We start from the raw sequence: 19,882 nt of genomic DNA, 5'->3' as shown, positions 1-19,882 counted from the left end.
TAAAGAGAGAGAGGCTAAAAACATTTGATAGATATATCTATATAGATATCCAGACTGCGCATCTATATCTATCTACCTATAGATCTAGAGTAATTAATCTATAATGTATTTATACACACACACACGTATGTACAATGTATTCAGATACTCTCTGAAATTTATTTATGGACCATCTCTATGGGATCACTTGGGAAGAAGGGCCGCTCTTGTCCCTCATCTCTATGGTCCACCCCTGCGCGCCATAAGAGATTTAAATCGTAGAGTCCGGAAGAGGTAAAACCCGACCGGTTTGCCCTTGTGGCCGACCATAGAGAGGCACGTAGAGCGAGGCTCCAAGTTCCGCCGCCCTTTCACCCGGAAGCTTTCCTTCCCCCCCTCGCCTGCCGTGGCCTTCTCCTCCTTTACCATTCGCCCCGCGCCCGAGGTTGAGCTCTTGCGGCGCATGCGCGGTGGGGGCTGTCTGACCTTCAAGCCGGTCCGGGTCCGGGCGGGCAGCGCGCGAGGGAAGGAAGGGCCGTGTCTTGAAGAGGAGAAGGAGAAGGGAGGCCGCAGGAAGGAGACGAGGAAAGGCCGCCGCCATGCTGTCCCGGGGAGCCGCCTTCGCCGCCGCCGCAGCCCTCTCGCAGCCGCAATGGTAGGTGAAGGCCCTGCCATAGGGGGCATAGGGAGGGCACTCTGCACATGCTCGGAGGTCCCCACGAGCCACGGTTGAAACCTGACCTGCTGCTGCTGCTGCTATTATTATTATTATTAGGCAGCAAATATGTCCCGTTCAACCTCCAATATCTTCCCTCTCAAGGTTATAATTTTTTATATTTCAGGCTGCTAGTTGCATTTTCCCGTCAGAATGCAAAAAAGAAAAGAAAAAGCAGCTGGTCTGTCATCATCATCAAACCTTTCATTGGCATCACATACTTCCCCAGTGGCACAAAACATTTGCTAAAAGAAAGGAGGCAGAGCAGTCCGCAGCTGATCTGTGAAGCTTAACCTGCATCCTCCTCTTTTCCTCTCCTCTCCACATCCTGGGGAGGGGCAGCTTTAAGAAGGATCTTTCAATTTGTTTGCCTCCCCCCAGGCATTTTGCTGTTGCACTGCAATGCTTAACCTGAATTATTTCCACCGCCAGACTAAGGAGAGTGGTGGGATATTCGGGGCAGGGGTGTATCTGCGCCAAATATCTCTTTTCCCTTTGCCCTCCTGCAAAAGGGTTGACAGCGTTGCCCTCTTCCAGTCAAGGTTTCTGCCCAATCGTTTTGGCATGGGTTGTCCACTTCCCAGCTTGATTTTCAGCCGCTTTGCTTGACTGTTTAGTGGAACTCCATAGTTTTCTACCTATAGCAAGTGGGCCCTGCAACAAAATGTTTCAGCATGGAGTGTTCCTAGTTCAGTGCTTCAGCTGTTCCACTCCCATAACAGCAAAGCACCAGTTCTTTGTGACTACTGAACCTCAGACTGCCTTGGGGGGATTTCCCCCCCTATTGATTTATATATTTTTGTACATCTGCCAACTTTGGGGCTTACTCATGCCTGTTGGTATCTGCCTCTCACGCATAGATGCGGCTGTTTTGATTGCAGAGAATGAGTTCACTGTTGGCATATATATGAATATGGTAAATATATACAGGCAACTCTCAGCTTACGCTGGGGTTAACGTTCCAGGGATAACAGCTAAAGCCAAAATCACGTATACTCAAAAAACATTGGGTTCAGTGGCAGGTGGGATTGCCAAACTCTTTCTCCCCAGATGCCTGGTGGCTTTATTATTATTATTATTATTATTATTGCCAAGTACCACCTGTGAAATATTTTTTGGGGTACCTACAGCAGTTCTTTAGGTCTTCAGATGTGCCTCTGAACCTAGAAAAGCTGTGAATCACTGTTCTACTAGCAGGAAATAACATTTAAAAAAACAAAGTATCTGTTTTGTGTTTGATTTTTCAGGGTCCAAGTCAGGAATATGGCAACTTTGAAAGACAGTAAGTATTCCGTTCTAGATGCATACCCTGAAATGTTAAAAACTACTGCAGAGAAGGTAAACCTGTGATCTTCTAGATGCTGTTCATCTCCTCCTGTCAGCACAGACAATGGTCTGGGGTGATGAGAACTATAGTCAAACATCTGGTTATTCATCCCTGCACTGATAGATTTGGCTGCATAACACCAATGCTCTACAGATGGGTTGATTTTGACTTGTTACAGAGACCAGTGCTCAATTAGATCCTTTTTTAATGCTTCTTTTTCTCAGTGTCTCTTTGAAATCCTCCCTTTGTTCATACACTCTCATCTGTGCAGTTACCCGGCGTTTAAAGTCCATCAAGAACATCCAGAAAATTACCAAGTCCATGAAGATGGTTGCCGCAGCAAAGTATTCCAGGGCAGAGAGAGAGTTAAAGCCTGCCAGAGTTTATGGAGTCGGAGCATTGGGTAAGCAGAGTTGCCTCTCTCGTGGCTGATTTTGCAGCAGTAGCCTTTAAATCATGGGGGAGGGGGAATTTGGGGGGTGGGAGGTGGGAGATTTTGATCAGCTCCTGCCCATCTGGAGCTGATACAGGCTCATCTTATCTTGAGCCCAAGCAGAGCGTAGTCACGCAACGAAAGGTAATGTGCTACATGATGAAGTTTATTTACAAGCTATGCTGAGAGCATACAGACATACATCTTGCCTCTGTGAGAGCAGAGAAGCAACTCCCTCTCTAACAAAGAAACGACAGAACACTGAAAAACAGGAAACCAGTGTACGTCACATCCAGTCTCCCATTCCCATGGGAACCCAACAGTAACTCTGACTGTGGAATGTAAACATTGTCTTGTGACAAGCATTTGCTGCACAGGAGCCAGTGTGGTGTAGTGGTTAAGAGCGGTAGTCACGTAATCTGGGGAACCGGGTTCGCATCTCCGCTCCTCCACATGCAGCTGCTGGGTGACCGTGGGCTAGTCACACTTCTCTGAAGAGTCTCAGCCCCACTCACCTCACAGAGTGTTTGTTGTGGGGGAGGAAGGGAAAGGAGAATGTTAGCCGCTTTGAGACTCCTTAAAGGGAGTGAAAGGCGGGATATCAAATCCAAACTCTTCTTCTTCTTCTTCAGTGAAGAAAGCAGAAACCAACAGGAGGGATAATTTTCTGACCTATAACTTTCTGATGAACTACTTCTAAGTAGACTTGCAAATCATCTTTGAAATTTGCATTAACTATGGACCATTGGAAATGATGATACGTTAAGTTAGCTCAAAAGTTTGATGTTTCTCTAGATTTATAAAGCCCTGGTCCTTTAAAGCAGAGATAAAGAGCCTGTGGCCCTCCAGATGTTAAATCCCTTCCAGCCATAGCGAGCATGACCAGTGAACAACATCTGGAGAGCCAAAGGTTCGCTACCTCCTTTCTTGTTTACTTTTATATATTGCTTCACACATTGAGAGATGCCCTAAAGTGATTTACAATTGTTGTTTAGTCGTGTCCGACTCTTCGTGACCCCCTGGACCACGCCAGGCACTCCTGTCTTCCACTGCCTCCCGCAGTTTGGTCAGACTCATGTTTGTAGCTTCGAGAACAATAATTTACAATAATAAAATACAAAACTCATAAAGAATTCAAGAAAATGATACAAATATAAAAGACAGTACCAAGTTTTGTTTTAAAGAAAGTAATCCAAAACAACATTAAATATTGTTCTAAATAAATTCAAACTGCCAAGCCAAATTCTACACCAAAATAGACTGAATTCAGCAGCCTCCATAAATGTATGGGAATCAAGCATATTTTTATATATTGGATTGTTCCCAACAAAGTCATCCCATTAGTGCAAAGATGTTTGGGAACCCCCAGAACCGGGGACATGGCAGGAGGGGAAATGAATTTGAAGTTATGTTGTGCAAGCGTCACCAAAGAACTTTGTTGGATAAAAGCCATTGTAATTTTACATTGTTTAAAGTATTTCTCCTACAAGGGGGTTGATAAGAAGCTATTCAAGATGTTGAACCACCTACTCCTTCACTGTTGGAAAAACTTCTGAGCCCCCTTTGGTTTTAAACACTTTGCTAGGTATTGCTCACACACTCAAGAGCCTATCTATATGGTCATGACTAGAAAGTTGAGAGTGGCTGTCAGAGCCACCCGTGGTCCCAGCTCACAAGAGACCTAAGTCCAATCCAGTTTATTTACAAAAGTCTTTATTGAAGAACATTGCTGCTTTTACATTCCATCTCCGTGGCTCTACGTCTGTGACATCAGACCGCTGCACTGCTCCCGGTGCTACTCTCCGCCCCTTCCGGCAGAACGTCTTGCCCCGATCTCCTTCCCCTGTCTGCTTCCTGCTCTGCTCCCTCTGACACACTGGTAACTCCACCCCCTTCACTCCGTTCCGGCGGAGAAACCGGCCCCAACCTCCAACTCCCACTGGGGGCTCTCCCTTCGCTCCCCTGCTCCTGACTGCTTCCCCCTTGGGCTCCCCTTGGTCTGACCAGGGGGGCTCCCTTTTGGGAGTCCTCTGACTCACTGGACAGACTCATGGACGACCTTTGCTCATTGTCATTCTCCTCCTCGTCTCTCTGGGATTCTTCCCCCTCGCTCTCTGTCTCCTCCCTCATCTGCTCTTCTCTCCCTGAAACCCTGACATCCATCCCCCCCTCGAAGCCCCCCCTTCCCCCCTCCCGCCCGTCGGGTGCAGATTGTGGGAGCTGCGGCTCTTCGGGGGTAGATTCGGGATACAGGTCGTCTACGTCAATGTTCTCTGCTGGCAGTTCTGTGTATGTGTGTTCGAACTCGGGTTCTTCACCCAAAGCATTCTCAGTCTCCTCTTCCATTGCTACTTCGTCTGGTGCTGCCCGCCAAGGCCACTTCACCCACCTCTTACGCCAGTCCTCCTCTGGTTGCTCCTCCCACCAATCCGAGGGTAGTGTGTCCACTCCCGAACACGATCCTCTGGGCGGGCTCGATTCTGCCGTTCCGTCCTCGGTGGAAGAGAAGCCCCGGAACGTGCTATCTGACAATGTGGGTGTAAAGAGCCAGTCATCAAAGTACTCAGCTGGCATGGGTCTATGTGGGAAAAGTGCATGGAACTCATCTTTCAAAAGGGGTTCGTCTAACGCGTAGCCCGGCACCCAACTATTGGCACTGGCTGGGGTGCCCTCTCTGGCGAGAAAGTATTCAACTCCCTCTGCCCCCCATCTTGAGTCCAGGATCTCTGTGACCTCGTTGAGTGGTTCGGCCCTATGCGACCCCCCCCCCTCTTGGGTGACTCTTTGCGTGGGTCTGGTACTGTTTCTGACTCCTGAAACCTGTGCGGGGCCTTGTAGGGAGTGAGCACCGACCTATGAAAGACCGGGTGCACTCTGGATCCTTCTGGGAGGGCCAGGCGAAACGCTACAGGATTGATCCTAGCCTCAACCTGGTATGGCCCTAGCTGCCTGTGTCCTAGCTTCTTTTTGGCTAACGATTTGGCTGGCATCGCTTGGGCCGCTAACCATACCCAGTCCCCCACCTGGATGTCTTCTCCCGCCCTTCTGTGTTTGTCCGCCTGCACCTTATAGGCTTGTTTGGCCAGCTCCAAATGTCTCCGCAGCTCCTCGTGCACCTCTTGCAACTCTGCTGCGAACTGGTCGGCCTCTTGCGGCACCCCCTCTCCCGTTTCTACGAGCCTCGGAAATGTTCTGGGATGACGGCCATTGTTCGCGAAGAACGGCGTCACCCCCGTCGATGCGTGCTTCGTGTTGTTGTAGGCAAACTCAGCCATCGGCAGGTAGTCCACCCACGCTGCGGGTCGCTGATTGGCGTAACATCTCAGGTACTGCTGCATGATCGCGTTGACCCTCTCTGCTTGGCCGTTGGTCTGTGGATGTCTCGCCGACGCTAGGTTGATCTTGACGTGCAGGATACCTAGAAGCTTCTGCCAAAAATTGGAAACAAATTGGCGCCCCCTGTCGGACAGGATGGACTGCGGCAGCCCATGCACTCTGAACACGTGGTCGACGAAGAGTTTGGCGGTCTGTTCTGCCGTCGCCACCTTGGCACAAGGAATGAAGTGCGCCATCTTGGTGAACAGGTCCACAACCACCAGTACCGCCGTCTTGCCCCTGGAGCTGGGCAGATCAGTAACAAAGTCTAGGGCTACCCTCTCCCACGGTTGCTGCGGCGTCTCCAGCGGTTCCAGCAATCCCGCTGGCTTCTGGTGTACTGGTTTGGACCTCTGACAGGTGTCACACCTGGCGACGTAATCCGCCACCTCTCCCCTCATCTGGGGCCACCAAAAGTCCCTGGCCACTAATTCTATTGTCTTCTCCTTGCCGAAGTGGCCCGCACTGGGGGCGTCGTGCAACTGCTGCAGAACCCTTGCGCGGAGCTCGTCGCTTGGTACGTAGAGAGCACCTTTGCGAGTCAAGAGCCCGTCTCGCAACTGGAACTCATCGTCTCTCTGTGAACCCCTGCGCAGCTCCTCCATCTTGGATTGTGCAAACTGATCCACTTGCAACGTGCGTCGCACCGCGTCCAGGTCGACTGCTATGGCAGCGCACGCCCACGCCTGCAGTGCAAAAATGTGCTTAGCTGCTATTGGTGCCGTCTCCTCAAGATATTGTGGTTTCCTGGAGAGCGCATCGGCTATAACATTGGAATCCCCCGGGATGTATTCTATTCTGAAGTCGAAGTCCGCAAAGAATTCTGCCCAGCGCATGTGTCTTTGGCTCTGCAGCTTCGCTGTTCACCAATACTCTAAGTTCTTGTGATCCGTGCGGACCTGCACTGTGTGCTTGGCTCCTATGAGGAAGTGTCGCCACGCTTTGAAAGCTGCGTGAATGGCCAACAGTTCCCTGTCCCATATGGTGTAGTTCTGCTCCGTCTTGCTGAGCTTCCGGGAGTAAAAGGCACCAGGTCTCCAATTCCCTTGCGGATCTTCTTGCAGAAGGACGGCTCCAACCGCTCTGTCGGACGCGTCGGTTTCCACCCGCATGGGCCTGCCGGGATTCACGTGCAGCAGCTGCTCCTCGGAGGTGAAGAGGCTTTTAAGCTTCCGAAAAGAGCGCTCCGCCTGTTCCGTCCAAGTGAACTTCTTCTTCTTGGAACTGAGGGTGTCCGTGATTGCTGCCGTCTCCTTTGCAAAACCTTTGATGAATTTGCGATAGAAATTGGCAAACCCGATGAATCTCTGGACTTCCTTCCTATTGCGTGGGCTCTTCCAGACCAACACCGCTCGGACCTTGACGCTGTCCATGGCCAGCCCCTCGTCGGACAGCTTGTAGCCGAGGAAATCCACCTCCGTCACATCAAACTGGCACTTCTCCAACTTGGCGTAGAGCCTGTGCTCCCGCAGTCTCTGCAGGACCTCCTTTACGTCTTTCTCGTGAGCTTCCGGCGATTCCGAGAAAATCAGGATGTCGTCGAGAAAACACACACACTTCTTGTAGAGGAGTCCCGCCAGCACGTGATGCATAAAGGCTTGGAAAACGTGGGAGCCATTTTGGAGACCAAACGGCATAACTCTGTATTCATACGTGCCCAGAGGCGTGAACATGGCAGTCTTCCACTCATCGCCCTTCCGGATGCGGATGAGGTTGTACGCTCCACGCAAATCCAACTTGGTGAAGATCTTCCCCTTCCTAACGGTCGCTAGGAGGTCGTCAATCTTGGGCATGGGAAAGGCCTTGGGCTTAGTCAGTCTGTTTATGAACCGGTAGTCCACAATGAGTCTTTTTTGGGGCGTGTCTTTCTTCTTCACAAAGAAAACAGGACTGCCCCCCACTGCTTTGGATTCCCGGATGAAACCGCGCTTCAAATTATGCTCTATGAACTCCCTGAGCTCTTGCATCTCGTCCTCAGACATGGAATACAGCTTTGCAGTCGGCAGCTGCGCCCCCGGCACCAGGTCGATCGCACAGTCGTAAGGCATGTGAGGCGGCAACTTGTCAGCTTCTTTCTCGCAGAAAACCTCCAAGAATCCTTCGTACTTGCGAGGCACTGCCTGTACCATGCCAAGTTGCAGCTGCTGCTCAGCCCCCTCCTCCTGGTTGGACTGGATGCAATGTTGAGCACAATACGATGAGCAGAAGGTGATCTGCCGCTGGTACCACGCTACAGCGGGACTGTGCCTCTCCAGCCAACTCATGCCTAATACTATGGGCGTGTCTGACAGGTGGGTGACATTGAAGCTAATGACTTCTCGATGATTTCCAATCTGCATCACCATGGGAGGCGTCTGTTGCACAACTTGCCCCCCTAGCAATTTCCTGCCATCCACCGTAACTACGTTCAGAGGCGTTGTTGCGGGCAGAAGCGCTATGCGATGCTGCTTGACAAATTGCATCCCCACAAAATCCGCATTGCTCCCTGAATCGATCGTGATGGGAACTTCCAGGGTGGTTCCATTCGGCAACTGAAGCATTGCAGTGAGCTGCACTGCTGGCTTGGGTGGTAAAGGGTCTGTGCGTTGCAAAGGCGCTGGGGACTGCTCTACAGATCCGCCTGGCTGAGCCCCAGCAGCTCCGCTTCCAGCCAGGCACTGTCGTTTCCCTGAGGTTGCTCTCCTTGCATCACTTCTGCTGCCACTGTTGCTAGAGCTGCAGTGTGCTTCTGGAGCCTCTGGGGGCACTCTTTCGCCATATGCTGTGCACTGTCACAAATGTAACATTTCCTGGTCCCTCTAGGAGGCTTCGCCTTTACTGCACCGGAAACCGGGGCTCTGGCTGGTGTCTGAGCCCTAGCACCACCAAGTTCCATCAGCTCTTCTCCCTGCCTCCCCAAGGGCGAGGGGTGCGCCTGGCCAAAGTCCCTGGGGATAAAAGGGGGTGTCCTTGCTGGTGCACGCGCCTGGGGTCCTTCCCCATTGTGCCAAGGGCGTCCCTCGTGTTTTACTCCTATCGCAAGAGCCCTTTGCACCACGTCTTCTAGGGTCTGGGGTCTATCTCCCCTGGCAAGCTCATCCTTGATGGGGCCGCCAAGACCTTCCCAGAAGAGATCTCTCACTGGTTTGCTGTGCTTTTCCCAGCCTAACACAGTTAATAATGCGAAGAATCTGGAATGATACTGACGTACTGTGGCTTTGCCTTGCCGCAGCCCATGCATCTCTTTACGCGCAATATCCAGGTCCACAGATGACTGGAAACAGGCATCCATCGCTTTAATAAATTCATCAGTCTCGGCGGGCAGGGCCATCTTCGCGCCACAAATTGCGCAACCAAGCTCTGGCTTCCCCATGCAAATGCGAAATTATAAATCCCACTTTCTCTTCCTCATCTTTAAAATCATTGCGAAGCAAATGCAGTGCATACAAGACGTCTGCCCTGAAACTAGGGTAGTGCTTCAGGTTCCCATCGAAGTGGGTGACTAGGGTGCCCCCCTGCCGTCCAAGTCCAACTCCCTCCGATCTGGATCCCGGGAACCCTGCCCTGCTTGCATGCTCCCACCTTGTTTGCAGGTCCTGGCAGCGCTTCTCCAGTTCGTCATTCTTCTTTTATGATGCAATGACTGCAGCTGTGAGTTCGGTAACCTGCTTCCCCAGCGCTTGCAGCTGTTCCTCCGCACTCATGGCTGCTACCGTTGGCGAGCTTTGCAAAAAAAAAATTTGCGTTCTTAGAGAGGGGACTTACTGTCAGAGCCACCCGTGGTCCCAGCTCACAAGAGACCTAAGTCCAATCCAGTTTATTTACAAAAGTCTTTATTGAAGAACATTGCTGCTTTTACATTCCATCTCCGTGGCTCTACGTCTGTGACATCAGACCGCTGCACTGCTCCCGGTGCTACTCTCCGCCCCTTCCGGCAGAACGTCTTGCCCCGATCTCCTTCCCCTGTCTGCTTCCTGCTCTGCTCCCTCTGACACACTGGTAACTCCACCCCCTTCACTCCGTTCCGGCGGAGAAACCGGCCCCAACCTCCAACTCCCACTGGGGGCTCTCCCTTCGCTCCCCTGCTCCTGACTGCTTCCCCCTTGGGCTCCCCTTGGTCTGACCAGGGGGGCTCCCTTTTGGGAGTCCTCTGACTCACTGGACAGACTCATGGACGACCTTTGCTCATTGTCATCCTCCTCCTCGTCTCTCTGGGATTCTTCCCCCTCGCTCTCTGTCTCCTCCCTCATCTGCTCTTCTCTCCCTGAAACCCTGACAGTGGCTTTTGTTGCTAAGATGAAAATTTCAGACCATTGTATTCTGTCATTGACATATTCTGTGCTTGTGCGGAAAATACCTTGCACTCTTTTTGTCCTTGATTGCCTATACAGTGGTACCTCGGGTTAAGTACTTGATTCGTTCCGGAGGTCCATACTTAACCTGAAACTGTTCTTAACCTGAAGCACCACTTTAGCTAATGGGGCCTCCCATTGCTGCCGCGCCGCCGGAGCATGATTTCTGTTCTCATCCTGAAGCAAAGTTCTTAACCCGAGGTACTATTTCTGGGTTAGCAGAGTCTGTAACCTGAAGCGGATGTAACCCGAGGTACCACTGTAGTGTCTCACTTGCTGTTACTAGGGGTACATGCTGATGGAATAATAATAATAATAATTTATTATTTATACTCTGCCCATCTGGCTGGGTTTCCCCAGCCACTCTGGGCAGCTTCCAACAGAATATTAAAATACAATAGTCTATTAAACATTAAAAGCTTCCCTAAACAGGGCTGTCTTCAGATGTCTTCTAAACGTCTGGTGGTTGTTTTTCTCTTTGACATCTGGTGGGAGGGCGTTCCACAGGGCAGGTGCCACTACTGAGAAGGCCCTCTGCCTGGTTCCTTGTCACAGCATATAGGCTGTGACTTAATCTCAAATGGTGTGTGCTGCAGTTTTGCTAACTCTAACATTGGGTCGTCAACAAGCTTTCAAAATGCAGAAAAGTAAATTATGCTGAAGAAGCTCATAGTTTCTCTTGCGTGATCTTGATCTCTGTGTTGGAATTTGATTAAGTAACAGAGATGGTGGGGCAATATTTCTTGTAGAAGTGGTTCTTATTGGAAGTAGTGTAGTTCATAGAATGTTAGAGATGGAAGGGACCCAAGGGTCATCTAGTCCAACCCCCCACAATGCCGGTACCTCAGCTAAAGCATCCATGACAGATGGTGGGAAGGTAGGAAGTTCTACCACGTATCTTTTGATGCCGCTGTATTTTGATGGCTGCTAATGATGCCTGCTGTTGGCTGTGCCCCATCTTCTCTTTACTAGCTCTTTATGAAAAAGCGGAAATCAAGGCCCCTGAGGACAAGAAGAAGTATCTTCTCATAGGGGTGTCTTCCGATCGTGGCCTCTGCGGTGCTATCCACACTTCTGTGGCTAAAAATATCAAGAGCCAAGTCACCGCCCTCACAGATGCAGGAAAAGAGGTCATGTTAGTCGGAATCGGTGACAAGCTGAGAGGCATACTTCAGAGGTAATGGGGAACAGCAGCCCTTTCCTTGAATTTGAACCTTTCTTTCCACTGGTTAAAAGGTAAAGGGACCCCTGACCATTAGGTCCAGTCGTGGCTGACTCTGGGGTTGCGGCGCTCATCTTGCTTTATGGGCCAAGGGAGCTGGCGTACAGCTTCTGGGTCATGTGGCCAGCATGACTAAGCCGCTTCTGGCGAACCAGAGCAGCGCATGGAAACGCCGTTTACTTTCCCACCAGAGCGGTACCTATTTATCTACTTGCAGTGGCGTGCTTTTGAACTGCTAGGTTGGCAGGAGCAGGGACCGAGCAGCGGGAGCTCACACTGTTGCAGGGATTCAAACCGCCGACCAGCAAGTCCTAGGCTCTGTGGTTTAACCCACAGTGCTACCCGCGTCCTTTTCCACTGGTAGTTTTGCATTAATCCCAAAGGCTGTAATGAGCTTCCTTCTGAGGAAGCGGTCCTAGGAGCAACTGAATATGCTCAGAATTGTAATGTAAGGCAGTGATACTTACCCGAAGACTGCTGAGAGCGAGCTGATGTTTAGGATGCATTCGACAGGACCATAGGACCACTGCACCTACGCTTAAGGGCTTAATTGCTCAGAAGCTGCAAGGTTGAGGCAAGTTTAAGCTCCAGATTGTAGTGGATGGTGAAAAGGATGGAGGTGCTCAGTGGACGGGAATAAAAAGAAAGAAGGGGAGGGGAACGGGGGGGGGAGAGACCTTGGTGGTGGGGGTTGCCCATTCGGTGCTAACCTGCGACAGGACCTTTTCAGTTGTGGGTCCCCAGTTGCAGAATGCCGTCCCTAGTGGGGAGCATCTGTCTCCATCATCATCATCATTAACTTTCGTTAGGTATTCGTAAACATTCCTGTCTATGCCGTCGTTTCAGAAAGGGAGAATCACACTAGCAATGGGTGCGACCCTCATTAGACGCTGCATTTATGGGCCAGGGGAAGTTTCTGGGCGCTTCTCAAAACCAGCCCCGTATAGAACTCATAGCAGTTGGATAGTAACTCAAGCGTGTTTCACTGTGGCCGGGTCTACTTTACATGCGAGCTCGCTTTTGTTGTAGGACACACGGCAAGAACTTCTTGTTGAACTTCAAGGAAGTGGGGAGGAAGCCTCCCACCTTTGGAGATGCATCGATCATTGCCTTGGAACTGCTGAATTCTGGATACGAATTTGATGAAGGAGCAGTCATCTATAATCGGTTCAGGTAAGAGAAAGCATAACTTCCATCATTTTCAAGGGGAATAAAAGAATTGGGCAGGGAGAGGTCAGTAGATTTGAATATAGTTTAGCGTTTTAATGTGGGTTTCTGCTGGGTGTCTGAATGTGGGTTTCTGTTTGGTGGCTCCAAGTGCCACCAGGATAATAGAGGAAGTTCTGCATGCTGCTTAAGTGTGTCTGGATTTTAACATTTGGCAGGCAGATCCTCTCAAGCCATGCCACTAAAACTGTTCAGCAGAGCTTTCTTTTTCTTTTAGGTCTGTCATCTCCTACAAGACAGATGAGAAACCCATCTATTCTCTTGAGACTGTTTCTGGTGCTGGTAAGTAGACTTTGGCTAGTTAGTGGAGTAAACAATTGAATTTTGGGGGGCATTTCCCCCTTGTGTGCTATTGCTTCTTATGCTGATTAAAGTTTGTGTTTCCATAAGTGCTTAACTGCAAAAGGCCAAACCATTGCCCTTATTTATCACACTGTGCGTAGGAAGCAAGAATTTTGGTCTAAAATTATCGATGCTGGGATGCGGGTGGTGCTGTGGGTAAAACCTCAGTGCCTAGGACTTGCTGATCATAAGGTCGGCAGTTTGAATCCCCGCGACGGGGTGAGCTCCTGTCGTTCGGTCCCAGGTCCTGCCCACCTAGCAGTTTGAAAGCACCCCTAAGTGCAAGTAGATAAATAGGTACCCCTTTATAGCGGGAAGGTAAACGGTGTTTCTGTGTGTGGCACTGGTGCTGGCTCGCCAGTGCAGCTTCGTCATGCTGGCCACGTGACCCGGAAGTGTCTTCGGACGGCGCCGGCTCCCGGCCTTTTGAGCAAGATGAGCACGCAACCCTAGAGTCGGTCACGACTGGCCCGTACGGGCAGGGGTACCTTTACCTTTACCTTTATATAGACACAGTGTCGTTACTACTTATTATTACTATTGTATTCTTTGCCTCTTATTTTGCTTTTTAAAAGGCACGATTAGAGCTAACAGTGTGCAAGTGCCAGTTGAATTTTGTAAAATAGAAATTGCTTATAGCTGGAAAGCTAAGGATTTCCTGTGTGTTTTTCTTTTTTTTTAAAAAAAAAAAAAGCTGATTGCTAATCTACAGTGCTTTTGAAATTCCATCATATATGCGTTTGGCTTGCTATTACTGTATCTGATAAATGTTAACTAATAAACCACCTATATTATTGTTCTTCGTTTTTCAGAAAGCCTTAGTATCTATGATGATATTGATGCAGATGTCCTGCGAAACTATCAGGAATTTACATTGGCAAACATCATCTTCTACTCATTAAAGGAGTCTACTACTAGTGAGCAAAGTGCAAGGATGACTGCCATGGACAATGCCAGCAAGAATGCTTGTAAGGAACTCCCCATGCAGTTTACAGTGTACTGTGATAAGTTAGCAGCAAAAGCAGAAACTACCAGAATTTAGATAAGAGGCCCAGTGGAAAGCAGCAGGCAAGATTCTGTTTTGTGGGGATGTTTAGGGAGGCAGGAGAGGATATATTATTTAATGATATCCTTCCTAACTTGTGCTAGCAAGTTCCATATCCTAGCACAGTTCCAAACATCCCCCTTTTTAAATTACACGGCGCTTAGCTTGTTGCTGGCTCGTCTGAGCCTCACGACTCCTGGTAAGATCCCTTCTAATCCCTCTTAAAAATAATAGACATGAGAATCTGATTAAACGTAATATAAAAGTAGTGTACCCACAGATTCATTCAGGTTCACAGATAGATCCCTGAAGGCAGACTTAGGTTACACAAGTATATAACTATATAAACTGTCCCATAAGGGAATTAGTTCCAAGTGAATGCGACTGAGCAGTTCATACAGAAACACAAACTGGAGAAGAAGAAGAAGAACAAAACAACATGGAGGAACGTCTGCTCCTCTGCCCAGAATAGGCTACACCCTCTTCAGTGGAATTCTGTCCCAGCTCAGGAGGAAATAGGACGTTTTCTCCTGAGTGGTACAAAACATCCCCTAGCATGTCCACTGTAGGAATGTTGTACTTGACTGCTCTAAGTTTCACATCCCACATGTTTACATACCAGCTAGAATAGCTGCCTTTTAGTTACTTGCTTTACAAAAACACCTTGGCTTTGTTAAGACAAGCCTAAGGCTTCAGTCGTAGGCACACCTACTTGGGAGTAAGCGCCATTGAACTTAATAGGGCATGATTCTGAGCATTGTAGATAGGACTGCACTGCACTTGCCTGAGGACAGTTTGGCTAGAGTTCATTAGAATGGAAAGCGATAACAGAAATTGTTATGGATAGAAAATAAAGTATAGAAATTAGCCCTTGGCCCAGAAAGTAGCTGGTAGAATCCTTGATGCTGTACCCTTTCATATTCAGCGATTCGCAATATTTACAAAATTTCAAGTAACTTAAGTCCTTGGTTCTGAGCAAGCAAAAAAGTAGATTATATAAAGTACTCAAAACGCTTCCTTACTTAAAACCAATGGGCAAAATGGTCGAGTAACTTAAGATTTATTGATACTTTTGTCATTGAACTTCTCCCGTCTCCCTTTCTAGCTGAGATGATTGACAAGCTGACTCTGACATTCAACCGCACCCGCCAAGCTGTCATCACCAAGGAGCTTATTGAGATCATCTCTGGTGCTGCTGCTCTGTAAGTATTGGCATACGAGTCTCCATACTTTAGGCATTCTGTTCCGTGCGCTGGAATGGGGCAACGAATTTTCCATTTATGCTTAAAAAAAATCAGTAATCAGTGCATGGCACAGTTTGGCACCACTCCCTCCCTGTTAATTCCAAACTTACAGCAGTGGTTGTTGGCTAATACTGGAGTTTTCTTGCAGGATATTGCTTTTCTCTGTGTCCTGCACCTGAGTTGATGCACATGTATTTTTTGGAAGGGTGCTTATTAAGGCTGCACACTGACAACATAACCTGCCAACCTAGCAGTTCAAAAGCACGTCAAAATGCAAGTAAATAAAAAGGTACCGCTCCGGCGGGAAGGCAAATGGCATTTCCGTGTACTGCTCTGGTTTGCCAGAAGTGGCTTAGTCACGCTGGCCACGTGACCTGGAAGCTGTATGCCGGCTCCCTCGGCCAATAAAGCGAGATGAGCACTGCAACCCCAGAGTCGGTCACGACTGGAACTAATGGTCAGGGGTCCCTTTACCTTACTAACCACATTGCATCCAAGTTCTCATTGTTAGGTCCAGGGTGGGTGAGGAAGAATGGAGAGGAACCCTGCTTGCCTTTGGCAAGACAACAAACAATAACAGAATGCAACAGCCTTCAGTGGTCTTTGCTCCCCAGCACCTTACATTCAGTGGTCCGCTGCCTTGGAACACAACGACTCCATGTAACCATTATGGTTAATAATCATCAGTTTAGATGGCTGTCAGTGGCTGTCTCCATCTCTCGTGATAGTGAATTCCCTATGTCGGTTCTATGCTGACAAACTTTTCCCCCCTGAAAAGCTCAGTCTGCAGCTTCCTTTGGATCAAGCTCTCTCCACAGAATGCAGAAGTGCATCCTCAGCATGCCTTGAAATCATGCAATTAAGCTGGAGAAAAATGGCATTTTGTATAATGGAAAGCAATTGTGACTTTAATCCATGTGTTAATCAGTATATCTCTTCAGTTGATCTGACTTCCAACAGTGTTTTTGCTATGCATTGCATGTTTTGCCTTAATTTACATTGCTAATTGCTTCACTGCATGTTTTTGTATTATTTTTTTTACCATTCCACAACTAGGAACTAAGGGGTAATCAGAAAGTGAGGGCCGTCCAAAGTCAACAGGTAAAGTGGTGCTGGAAAATAGATGTTAAGGGTGGTGAAATAAAAAAAAAAAAATAGAATGTAGTTAAAGTACTTAGGATGTTTGTTCTAGAAGTGCATGTTTATGAATGTCTGGTATTGCATGAATACTTGCATCCTGCAGAATTTTGCTTAAAACCAATCCACGCATTTGGCAGAAATGAAATCAAAATGCAATGTTTTTTCTAGACAACACTAGAGAGATATGGTGGAAGGGTGTTGTAGAGACATGCTTGATACTATCTTTAACTGTGTAGCTTCAAATGTTCTGGAAATGCTACACTGCAGTTGTACTTAAAATTCCACAGCAAGATGTTCAGTTGTCTCATCCTTGAGGTGGGATTATCAGTGGAGTTCAAAAAATTACTGGGTTGCAAATAATCGAAAGGCAGTTTCTTAAAGATAGTCCTGCCTCATCTCTCCCCAACTCATGAAGCCTGTGCTAAAGTGTCTGCAAGTGGGAGTTTAGAAAGTGCTTTGAGGAAACAAGCAGCGAAGTTTCTTGCGCTTAGGTCATGGCACTTACGATGACCACGTTGCACAAAGGCAAAGGATTTCCTTCAGATCAAGCTGGTCTTTGAAGTATAGGCAAATCTGCTGGTATATTTCCACGGTTACTTTTTGTGGGTTACCCGATTCAAGAAACAGAAATCAATTAACCCACAAGCATTGATCTCTTAAATCTGTACACATTTTCATATGACGATAGCTGTGACGAAAACAACAACACATACTTTATCTCTCTTCCGAGATGATGCCTTCCAAAAAAATAATAATTAGTTGCATAAACATTTCTATTAACAATACCTTTATTGTACTGTACAATGCCGTATAGGGACGCGGGTGGCGCTGTGGGTTAAACCTCAGCGCCTAGGACTTGCTGATTGCATGGTCGGCGGTTCGAATCCCCGCGGCAGGGTGCGCTCCTGTCGTTCGGTCCCAGCACCTGCCAACCTAGCAGTTCGAAAGCACCCCCGGGTGCAAGTACATAAATAGGGACTGCTTACCAGCGGGAAGGTAAACGGCGTTCTGTGTGCTGTGCTGGCTCGCCAGATGCAGCTTGTCACGCTGGCCACGTGACCCGGAAGTGTCTGCGGACAGCGCTGGCTCCCGGCCTATAGAGTGAGATGAGCGCACAACCCTAGAGTCTGGCAAGACTGGCCCATACGGGCAGGAGTACCTTTACCTTTACCTTACAATGCCGTATATACAGTTTAAAAGTTTCAATAGACTGAGATCAGTGTGATGTAAAGACTGCTTCCCTAGCTTAAATTACCTATTAGGCCCATTGCATTCTATGGAATGTTTTACAGTGCTGTCGTGGTCTGTTTAGAATTTTAAAAATGAAACTTTTAAGAAAGGACTAACACAGCAAGGAGAAAATGAGAAACCGTTCAAGTTCTGCAGCAATTTAGCAATTAGTAAACAAAGCTGCCGATCCCGTCAAGAGTGACATTCAAACTTCCCTTAATGCAATGTTTTTCTCTGTAGGTAAAGAAGAAAAGCTGTTCTGGCAAGCAGTTTATCCCGCTTCCTTTCTAGAGAGACAAAATTATTGGTCTGTCATTCTGTGAAGGATTTTCAGGCAAAGAATCCCAACTGTTTGTAAATCATATTATAATAAAGTCCTACATGAAAAGAGCTGGCATGGTTCTTTGGGTATGTGGAACTGGGGGTGGCTGGACTGCAATACAAGTAAACAACAGTGTCTTATGCTCTCAGCCAGCATGTCAATCTCATTAAAAACATTCAGACACCTTGAGAGAGAGAGAGACAGAGAGGGTGTGTGTGCAAAGCCTCTTTGATGTAAATAAGAGCTATGCACAGTTATGGTAACATCCAAAATCTCTCCGTTGTAAGTTTGAAAAAACTTTGTGAAATATTTTGGTGCTAAGGTATTACAGCTTCAGTCCTAAATTTGGTAACCTGAGTCTGCCCACCTGTCAGATCACCTGACGTCACCAACACTTTGCTTTTTTTTGGTGATGCTGGAGCTGCCCTTACAGATGAAGATTTTTGAAGCTGGCAATTCAGAGGAAGAATCGGGAAATCGATAAGCATGCTCCCAATCTGTTGCATGAAGAGGTTGGAGCTTTCAAACTCCTCGCTGCCTTCTGTTCCCATGCGGGGCTCTAGAGAAAGCCACCAGATTCTAAAAGTGTGGATTTCTTGATGCAAAGAGTAGGGACCATTTTAGCTTCAGATCACATGATGGCAGGTGTGAGCAACGTGGCAATGGTTTGCAGTCCAAGCCCTGAGACTTGCCGGGCTAAATTAGGGCTGTGGGGGTAAAGGTTCTGCACTAGAACAGAAAGCAAAAGTGTGTAACCTTCCAGATGTGGTTGGACTCTGTAATGGTTATAGGGGTTGCTCGCGCGTAAGTTGCCGCCACTCCTGGCTAGGTTGCCTGGTTAAACCTTCTCTGTCTGGACAGCCCTTCACTTTGTGGCTGTTTCAGTCGCTAGCAGAATCCGTCAGTGGGCGTTTCTTGAACCTCTTCCAGCAAAGAAGTTCTTTGACGCCAAGTCTCTGCCTACTCTCCCTGCGCGGAAGTCTTCTGCGCAGGGTGGGTGTGGGCAGCGGAGGACCCGTGCTCTCCCCGCTGGTCTCCGGCGAGGAATCCTGGAGCCCCCTCGCCGATTTCCCCATCTGCCCCCCTTTATCCCTGGTGTTACGCTGATTTCCTTCCCCAGCTGATGAGCTGCCTCTCTCCCTGCTGGGCCCTTCTCCAGCATCGCTTGGGAGCCTTGCCTCCGCCTCTGACTCCGATGGCAGTTTCCTGACAGACTCCAACTCCCATCAGCCCCAGCCACAATGGCCAGTGATTGAGAATGATGGGAGTTACATTCGTCCGACAATATCTGGAGGGCAACAGCTTCACCAGCCGTGCCCTAGGGTGAAGACAATGCAATAAGTAGGTTAGATGTGCTCACACGCCTTCCCTATGTTCGATATACACCTCAAGCCACGGATTCTCACTGAATATTGGCATGGAAGCGACTAATACGGATATAAAATTTGCAGCAAGTTATGGTTTTAAGAGAAATTTATATGAAGATGTTAGATTGTATCTAACACCTAGTAGACTGGCAAAAACGTACAGTATAAATCAAAATCGAGTAAGTGCTGGAAATGTAAAGAGAAAGGTACTTTTTTCATATGTGGTGGTCTTGTAATAAGGTTAAAACTTACTGGGAAATGATATATAATGAGTTGAAAAAGATGTTTAAGATAACATTTGTAAAAAAACCAAACTAAACTAGAAGCTTTTCTCTTGGGAATTATAGGATCTACCTAAACAGTATAGAAATTTATTTAGCTCTGACATCTAGAATACATCAGTGCTGTATACATTTAGCAAGAAGAAGTACCGTATTTTTCCGTGTATAAGACTAGGTATTTCCCATAAGAAATAATGTCCAAAATTTGGGGGCATCTTATACATGAATAGATCTCCCATTTTCTTAAATCAGAGTCCCCCCCCCCCAAGTCTTATACATGGGAGTGGACTAAGTACCGAAAA

General features: G+C 48.1%; 1 protein-coding gene across 3 annotated transcripts; it reads left to right on the top strand.

Annotated features, from left to right (window-relative positions):
* Positions 1–417: 417 nt before the first annotated feature.
* Positions 418–17,998, top strand: ATP5F1C (ATP synthase F1 subunit gamma; the record flags this gene model as incomplete). 3 transcript variants are annotated; one of them, XM_081927409.1, is made up of 10 exons in its annotated part: positions 418–634; positions 1,942–1,976; positions 2,293–2,424; positions 11,133–11,337; positions 12,412–12,555; positions 12,827–12,891; positions 13,764–13,919; positions 15,102–15,198; positions 16,297–16,341; positions 17,851–17,998. In XM_081927409.1, exons 1-9 carry the CDS (start codon positions 579–581, stop codon positions 16,301–16,303), a joined length of 897 nt encoding a protein of 298 aa, XP_081783535.1. In that variant the 5' UTR covers positions 418–578. The 3 variants fall into 3 exon arrangements, with proteins under 3 accessions (XP_081783535.1, XP_081783537.1, XP_081783536.1); XM_081927410.1 differs by lacking the exon at positions 16,297–16,341 and having other exon boundaries at positions 419–634; XM_081927411.1 differs by lacking the exons at positions 16,297–16,341; positions 17,851–17,998 and having other exon boundaries at positions 15,102–15,202.
* Between the last annotated feature and the right edge of the window lie 1,884 nt (positions 17,999–19,882).

The sequence above is a fragment of the Podarcis melisellensis genome (assembly GCF_964234715.1).
Source record: "Podarcis melisellensis genome assembly, chromosome: 10".
Classification (NCBI taxonomy): Eukaryota; Metazoa; Chordata; class Lepidosauria; order Squamata; family Lacertidae; genus Podarcis; species Podarcis melisellensis.
The sequence above is the reverse complement of the archived record's forward strand: the minus strand, read 5'-3'. Positions and strand labels throughout refer to the sequence as shown.